General features: G+C 34.9%; 1 protein-coding gene across 1 annotated transcript; it reads left to right on the plus strand.

The window, feature by feature from the left end:
• The first annotated feature begins 1,556 nt into the window (after positions 1–1,556).
• LOC143574312 (uncharacterized) lies at positions 1,557–7,487 on the plus strand. The gene is made up of 9 exons (XM_077058965.1): positions 1,557–1,681; positions 1,955–2,186; positions 4,261–4,361; positions 4,565–4,898; positions 5,482–6,036; positions 6,121–6,175; positions 6,792–6,853; positions 6,937–7,043; positions 7,121–7,487. Exons 2-9 carry the CDS (start codon positions 2,061–2,063, stop codon positions 7,266–7,268), a joined length of 1,488 nt encoding a protein of 495 aa, XP_076915080.1. The 5' UTR covers positions 1,557–1,681; positions 1,955–2,060; the 3' UTR covers positions 7,269–7,487.
• The last annotated feature ends 1,288 nt before the right edge of the window (positions 7,488–8,775 follow it).

An 8,775-nucleotide genomic window follows, 5' to 3' on the forward strand; every position in this document is an offset into this window, starting at 1 on the left:
TTTTGTTTCTATTCAATTGGTTATTTATGTTTTTCAACGTTTCAAGCAAAGCGTTTTACAAATGCTATGTTGACATTGTGACCATAATAGGTTGTTGACAATTTTTTATATATAAAAGCTTTAAGCAAAGCATCTTTTTATTGTTGCTATGTTTACATTCTGACCATAGTAGCTTGATGCGTTAAAACTTTAATTAGCATTATTGAAAAGAAGACATGTGTGAAAAGTGAAAGTAGGTTGTTGATAATAAAAAAAATATGACACATGACATTATTAACGTGGTTGGGGACGTTGTTAGCAATAAACATAAGATGACATGACACGTATGGTTCTAATCACGGTTGGGTATGTAGTCATGTAGACAAAACAAACGGGGCATCTCATGTGTAAATAACCCAAATAACCACTACAAACATCACTTCAGTAGCCACATTTAAGTCCCAACTCTAAAGTATTTGGTATATGTGAACGGAAAACGGAATAAAATAGATAATTCATACAGAATGGAAAAACAACTATGCTCAATAACTACATACGAATACTGGGATAGAATGAACAATTCCACAAAGAACGTGATTATTTCTATTCTAATGATTTTCATTCCTTTGGACATGAGTATTTTTTTTTCTCATTTATTCAAGGAATGACAAGTTACATTACAATTTAGCTTTTTTTTTTCCTACTTTAAATTTATAATAATTTTAAATCATAGGTAAAATAATAGTTTTAATTGAAACGTTCTTTTAAATCTTTCAAACTTAACTTCCATTGTCACATTGCTTTATCATACACTAATGAACAACACTATGAATTGTTGATAAAAATCTACCTAATAACTATTATTCCTTATAATATTATTTAAAATTTTACACTTAATCAAAATGTATTAAAAATAAACATTCTCAAACAAATAAACTCAAACTTTTAATTTAATCCGCTAATAGTAACCCGTAATCAGGAATAAGCAAACGGGTACGTGTACCGTATCGATATCAAAATTCAGTATCGTCAGTACTAGGGATGAGCAAATTCGGTACCGTCGGTACCGAATCGGCACAAAGTTTGGAGTATCAAGGTCTGGACCGGTACCGGTATCAAGAATTGGTGATTTCGGGATTGTTATTTTTGGTACCTGTATCGGTACGATACCGTGCTCATCCATAGTCGGTACCGACTTTTTGAAGTTTCGGAATCGGTATGGTACCGATATGATTCAGTTTGGTACCAGTATTTCCCTAATTTTTGCCTTCGGTACCGAACCGATATTTACAGTACCAGTGCCAAGATTATGAGAAAGTCAGAATTGTAATTTTCGGTACCGTGCTCATTTCTACTTATAACTGACAACGCAGGACTAGTGTACTTGATAGACAGCCCCTGAACTTTACCGTAAAACAGCGGAATAATAATAATATTTGCCGTAAAAAGAAGAAATAAAGTTACCCATAGGCCATGCTCATAAATAACTAAAAGGCTATATTATTAACTGGGCAGCCCGCACAAACTTCACCAGATCTGTAGGCCAAGCCCAGTAACATACATACTGAAAGAAGTAATAATAAGCTGATATTAGCATTAGGCAGTTAGGCACACACAGGCACAGCAGTTGCACCGTCACAAACGTAATCGGAGATAGAGATCAACGGCAACCTCATCCACCGCCGTTGTTTCTTCATCGGAGGTTCGTATTCTATTCGCTTATACTCTCCGGTTATTATACATGATTATTCATTCACTTTCGGTATCAAAACCTAGGGTTTCTTCGTATCGTTTTCGTAAATTCTGGATACTAGTTGTCAAACCTCAGTAAATAACTGCTTCTGATTTAGAATTGATGAATTGAAGTGTTTAATATCTGTGATTTTGAGATGATTAGTGGTATGCATTGCTTGTTAATGTGTTGAGCTGCAGTTTTATTGATTTGTTGTTTTATACTTTAATCAATGTGGTGTAGGTGCAGAGGTCATGAATGTATGTTGAATTTGGTTCAGTTTGAAGGAGTTGTTGATTAGTAGTGAGATTATTGGACTTTGAGGAGTGTGTATTTTGGGAAGGGATTGATGGATAGTGCTGATGATTTGACTTTTAAAATTATTTTTTCCGGAGATGGAGCTGGAAGGTTGCGGGACCGAGTGAAGGAAAAGTTGAAGGAGTTTATGGGAGACTACACAGACGACACACTTGTGGTATGTTTCGTGTATCAATAGCTTTATGATTGATGATAATACGTAGAAATTGTAGAACTTATTGTTAGTAAATTCGTGGAGAGTTTGTGCTTAGTGCTTACTCAGTTACTCTGTACAATGAAAGTTTGTGCTATCAACGTGTAGTCTTTCCTGTTTTTGTTCTGTTTGTTTAGAGAGAATACTTGTTTTGGCAATAGAAGTATAATCAAAGGGATTTATTTTTATTGTTTTTTTTTTGTATAAATGGTTTATCACATTTTTGTGAGTATCATTGTTGTAACAAGGTGAATGAGACATGGGAATGCACATTCATACGCTTTAGTTTTTTCTAGTGGCTTTCAGCAATGCCGATTCAGTAGGTTTGGTTGAGAAGAATGAAGTACACTGACAATCAAAATAAACCAGTCTGTAAATTCAGTTACAACAACCATTTAAACTCAATAAAAGCAAATAGTTTAGTAAATACATATGGTTTCATAGGCTATCTGTGTAGAGTATGTATATGGCTGTCACCAATATTACCACTTAACTTACGTTCACCATCTGCTTTTCTCATATTAGGAATTATAGCAGTGGAACAATTCTGCCTTTGCATATAGGGATACTATTATATATCCTCCTCAAAACTTGGTGTAATATCACATATACCCTACAAATATCAGATGTACCCAATTTTAAATTTATGACATATATATCCTTACCTTAAAACTTGTATTAGGGGGAGAGATTGGAAATTAAGGAGAAATAGAAAGGTATAATGGTGAACGGGTTTTGATATTGGTTTTTTTAGTTGGGTAAATATGGTATTATGCAAGCTTTCAGGGATTTATCTAAAACTGTGATTTGCGTATATTATGGCATATTGTAGCATGAACAACCAAAACTTGAAGATAATGTAAAAGCCTATGAATCAAAATTTATCAAGGTACCAATGCCATGAATCTAGACAAGTAAAAGGAGGTTTACTTATTGCTATTTATTCTCAAAGTCGGTGTATCGTAGGCATTTTACTGACAGATATGGTCTGTACGAAAACATCAATGTGTTGGTGTTGCATCAGCGTTAACTAGAAGTCTTGTTTGAAAATATTAAGTTCAATATACATTTGTATTAACCACTTTTACTTTCATAAATTTTATGTCAGCATGTCTGGTCATTATCTATGACACTGCTGTTAAGTTTATGCAAATTTTCTAGCATACTTTTGTTGAAACTGTTGTTTTTTCACGAAAACTGTAAATTGTTGTTACAAGGCATTTTTGTATCTTCTCCCTGCTAAAAGTTGTAAATATTAGTAGGCATTTGAGCACAGGAAGTTTATACATTTATATTTTTGTCCATTGTTGCAGATACTTTAAACTCAACATTCTTTAATTATGTTTCACACACATTAGAAGTGTTACTTATGGCTTATTATGTTGTGTACTTGTGTGGTTTTCAGTCATATGCTTTCTGTAATCTTTGGACCCAAATACACAACTTTATATCGAAACTGGCATAAAGATCGCACTCCCATACTAGAATGAGTTTGCATAGGTCATTTTGATATAGTTGATGCAAGTGATTTTATTAATGAGATATCTGTGTTTGTTTAAGGATTCTTTTACTCGTAAAACAAGTATGGGAGGTTTTAAATCTGTTTATACAATGACAAAAGCTAGATTGCTTTGCAAGTTTTGTAAGTCATTTTTGGGTTGTGGCCTTCTGTGTATTTACCATCACCTCTGGTTAGTTCAGGACAGTTGATATGTTTGTCTTTGTGCTAAAACTTGTATAAGTTTTGAGAAAGATGGCATATGGACAGCCATGAAACATATTTTTACTAATATAGTAATATGAATATTTTTAATAAACTCTTTGGCAAGATTAACATGTAAGAAAAGCTGCTAAGTGCACAAGGCTTGGTTTTAAAAAGCGCAAAAACGCACCGCTTTTTGTATAGTTTTATCTAGTTCGTGCATCAAATTGAGCTGCCAGTTCAGGAAATTATATCCATGATGCATATATATTTGTGTCCTGTTCACAGTTCTAAAGTTTTGATATACTTATTAAATCAAGTGTTTTGCTTTTGCAGGAATATGTAATAGTCTTACTTAAAAATGGACGGCGCAAAGAAGAAGCAAAGAATGAGTTGAATGTCTTTTTGGGTGATGACAGTGACTCGTTCGTATCTTGGTAATGCATTGCAGTATATGTTTTTTACTAAGTATCTAAACGCCAGAGATAGTCCAAACCATTCACTTATAAATGTCTATTAAGTTAATTTTACCTCATGGAAAAATAAAAGAATATTTAGCTAAAAGGGAATCTAGTTGTATACTTGTATTTCTTGCTTGTTTTTACTGTTTCCATTATGTTTAATTTTTTTTTCTATGCAGGCTGTGGGACCATTTGCGGTCAAACTTAGACCTATATGCACAATCAAAAGAATCTCATACTGATGAAGTGGTCAAAGAGAAGCCTCATATTCGTTCTGAATCAGAGATGATAGATTCTGATAGAGTATCCACAAATCGAAGGAGCAAAGAGTGGAAAGGGATTGTAAGAGATCCAGATGAACCGCCTCCGCTTCGCAGTGCCATCATTGCAAATATTAAGTCAGAAGATGATAAAAACCAAAAAAACCGATCACCGCCGCCTCAATCAGTAATTCACAGAAAAAGAGGCCGGAGTGGTGAACGTGGTCACACTGAATTGAAATCACAAGTCGAGGTCTGAACTCTTTTTTTCTTATACTTGTCGTTTATCTATCTATATATGTGTGTGTGTATACAATTATACATAGGGTTAGGTTCTCTCAGAGCTCTAATCATTTTAAGAACTTCTATATATACATATAAATAGGGGAGGGTTCTACAATCTACAGTCTACACAGAAGACTATTTTCTATGAGAACAAAAAGAACAAAACAAATTATTCAATTTTCTAATTTAAAAAGTTTTAAGATGCAAAAAATGGTTGAAATGAATTGTTTACTCGTCTCTTTTAATATTCTTAAAAATATATAAACTAAGTTTGTTTATTTATAATCCTACACATGTGTAGATAAACGTTTAAAAGTGAAAAAAACACACACGTGAACAAGTTAGTTTAATGGTACTATATAATAACACAGACATTTGTACCTAAGCAGTAAAAGTTTCTATAAATATGAACCATTGATAGAAAAAAATTAAATGACTTAGGTTTGTTTCTTTTGTTCTGGCAATAATTTGCTCTTTTGTAATGAACCTCTTCTTATGCACACACACCTATATACATATATAACAGCATTTGTTTATTTGTTTGCTTTCAGAGAGAAGCCGTCCCTAAACCAAGGCTATCCGCCTCACGAAGACTGCTTCAGTTTGCGGTTCGAGACGCGGTTGACACTTCCCGGTCGCCTGGCTTAACATCCGAGCCATCGTTTAAGCGTTTGCGGTCTGTAGTTTCTACACCCGCTGATGACTCACCACTTGAAGAAAGACACCCTTTACTTGCAAGAGTCCCTAAAACCATGCCAGTCGCCATTAAAGCCGTTGCAGCCGCTGCCGAAGACGCTGTAAAAGTCAAACCTTCAGGAAACGTGTTTGACCGACTCGGTCGTAGCACAAACCCTGCTGACCAATTCACAGAAGATGATGAGGGTTTTACTCGAATTACAGAGGCTACTGATTTTACACATAATGAGGATTATAAGTATAACAACATCAATGCTTCATATGTTGTTGATGGCACAAGCTATAAACCTTCCTCTAATAAGATAGTAAATAAGTATTCTAGTGTAAATAAAACAAGAGTGGTTTCAGACACGAGTGTTCCGAAACTTGTGGAGGAGGCTAAGCACACTGGTAACAATAGCAATGGAAATGTAAGATTGCATTCAACTTGGTAAATATCATTTTTGTAAATAAAGTTGAGTAATATTGTTTGTTACATTTGTTTTTGTACTCAGGGGATATCCATTATACAAGCTCAAAGGGAGGTTCAGAAGACACTGCTGTCAACTGGTAAGTTAGACAAGTTCAATTGTTTTTAATGAGCAATTATGGTTTGTTTCATATATGACCATGCCAAACTGAAAATATGACACATGCTCTTACAAAGTGGTCAAAATATCAAATATACCCAATTCATCAAAAATAATTCAATAAATGATCATCTTACCCTTATTTTTCTCAAACTTTAAAATTTCATATATGCCCCGCTTTAACTTCAAATTTATTTATTTACCCATTTTTAGCAAAAAAAAAAGAATAAAATTTAACCCTTTTAACGTAAAATTTTATTTTACCCATAAACATAGTTTTTCAATATGTCATATTGCTTGTCGTTCGATTATCATCGATTATACCTGGGTCGATTATCTGATTCGAACATAAGGATTCAACTGTTAGATTACTACTGTTGAGAGAACAAAAGAGGAGAGAACGGCATTTCGGTTTGCTTGCTTATCGCGATGTCTATCAAAATCCAAATTAAAAGGCTGGGTTTAGACAAATATAATTAAAAGGGGTTGAATTGACATCAAGTAAAATTCATGAAAGTAGGGTATATATGATTTTTGTAATTCTGATTTAGCATATGTGTGGTTAATCGTAATTATTATTTGTTTTCCTTGTGCAGGTGTCAGTACTATTAATCAACCTACTGAAGATGCAGATTCGCGCACCATTTTTGTTAGCAATGTAAAAACAAAACCTTGTTAAGTCATAGGTTGTGTTCATGTGGTTTTGTCTTATATGATTTTAAAGCTGTTTGTTTTATACAGGTCCATTTTGCAGCTACTAAGGAAGGTATTTCTCGGCACTTTAACAAGTTTGGGGATGTGCTGAAAGTGATCATTGTAACCGAAGCAGCAACTGGGCAGCCAAAAGGGTTTGTCATTATTCTCTCTCTTTTGACTTAATAATAAGCTTAATGACCAAAGTAACAACCGAATCATCCTTATGCAGGTCAGCTTATGTGGAGTTCATGAGAAAAGAAGCAGCAGAAAATGCTTTGTCTCTGGATGGTACCTCCTTCATGTCACGTATTCTTAAGGTCCATCTCTCTCTCTCTCTCTCTATATATATATATATATCTGTGTGTGTGTGTGTGTAGTGTCAGGATCAAATATAAATGGTTTTGGTGTGCGAAGCGAATGGGCAAAACACACGGTGGCATTTGGTAATAACTCTAAATCGAGTAATGACGCTACAACATTATTGAATTACGCTACTCTACGCGTATGTTGATGTTGCATAATTACTCTATCCGTAGTAATTACAAAAATACCACAACGTGTTTAGCTCTTTCGCTTCGTACACTTCACATGGTTGGTTTCAGTTTTACCCGATCTTGACCCCATAGATATATTGGGTGCTCATTTAAAACCAATACGATGCTCAATTGACATGGAATTTGGGTAACATTTACATTTCAATAAATTGAATTTAACTAAAGGATTTTGATGTTTACAAGGTTTACCAAAAACGGAAGGATAACTATTTGACATTAATAAGTTTTAAGCATTTGTGTACTATGCAGGTTATAAAGAAAAGCTCTGTTCAACAAGAAGCTGCACCAGTGACATCATGGCCCCGTGTTGCTCGGGCTTCTGCATCGAGATTTGTTAGAGGGGCTCCTTTCCCGAGAGGCATAGGTGGCATATACCGGTCGCGCCTCCCAATCAAAGGCGGTGCTAGAAGCTTTCAATGGAAACGTGATGCTCAAAACTCCCCATCTTCTGATGCCATCCCAAGTCCTACTGCCACCACCCCACGGAGCCTTACTTATGTCCGGACTGAAGCCGCCAAGACACATGGAAATCCCGGCAATGCCACCTGAGCATTTATTACTTGGCAATTCGATCATTCAGCGTTCTAAAGTTCTAAATCTCGTGGTAAATAACGACAAGCTTGTTTGCAACAGGGGCCAAAGAGTTAGTGAGGATGTGATAGGGTTAGTGGCAGGGTTTTTTTGTGGATTCTTTTTGGGTTAGTTTGGCTTTTTTCCACATTGATGTCTGATCTGCTTCTTGTTGATGAAGATGATATTTAAATATAAGAATTAAGATTGGATTATGAAGTTTCAACTCTTGCTTTAAACCGCTAAACAAAACATGTCAGCATGCAAGACATCTTGTGAAAATACAAGACCTAAGTCCTTGCTTGAAACTCACGGGTTTAGTCGTTTAGATTTAGTAATGGGATTGGGTTTGTTTCACTCGAACCTACGAAAGATGTTTCGCTAAACAACTTGTGTTTGTGTCAAACCGATGGTTGACCTGTTAAACCTATTTGTTTATGTATCTTTTTATTAAAATGTGCTTATATAATAACTTGACCATAAATCTAAACAGATATAACTGCTTAAAAAAATAAAAAAACTGATGTAACTAGAGGTCAAGAGTATTTTTCGTGTTACACACCTCATCTTCATTTGAACTTGTCAATGCGTGCCACCGTGTTCGTGTTCATGTAAACCTGTCACCTTGCGAATGCAACTTGCAGCCCTACTAACAGCTTTGGTTAGTAGTACCCAAAAGCATATATAATACCTCGGCTATAATCTTTGTTAAATCCCAACAAATTTGACAGGGAGCACAATTACTTGTTATGTTAAGATT

This window comes from Bidens hawaiensis, unplaced genomic scaffold, assembly GCF_021521415.1.
Source record: "Bidens hawaiensis isolate Kalapana, Puna unplaced genomic scaffold, B.hawaiensis_p1.1 tig00026897_1, whole genome shotgun sequence".
Lineage (NCBI taxonomy): Eukaryota > Viridiplantae > Streptophyta > Magnoliopsida > Asterales > Asteraceae > Bidens > Bidens hawaiensis.

Coding starts and splice junctions, on each gene's coding strand:
- LOC143574312 (XM_077058965.1), top strand. CDS start 2,061: ATGGATAGTGCTGATGATTTGACTTTTAAAATTATTTTTTCCGGAGAT. Junction 2,187..4,260: donor ACACAGACGACACACTTGTG/GTATGTTTCGTG, acceptor TTGCTTTTGCAG/GAATATGTAATAGTCTTACT. Junction 6,176..6,791: donor GAAGACACTGCTGTCAACTG/GTAAGTTAGACA, acceptor TTCCTTGTGCAG/GTGTCAGTACTATTAATCAA.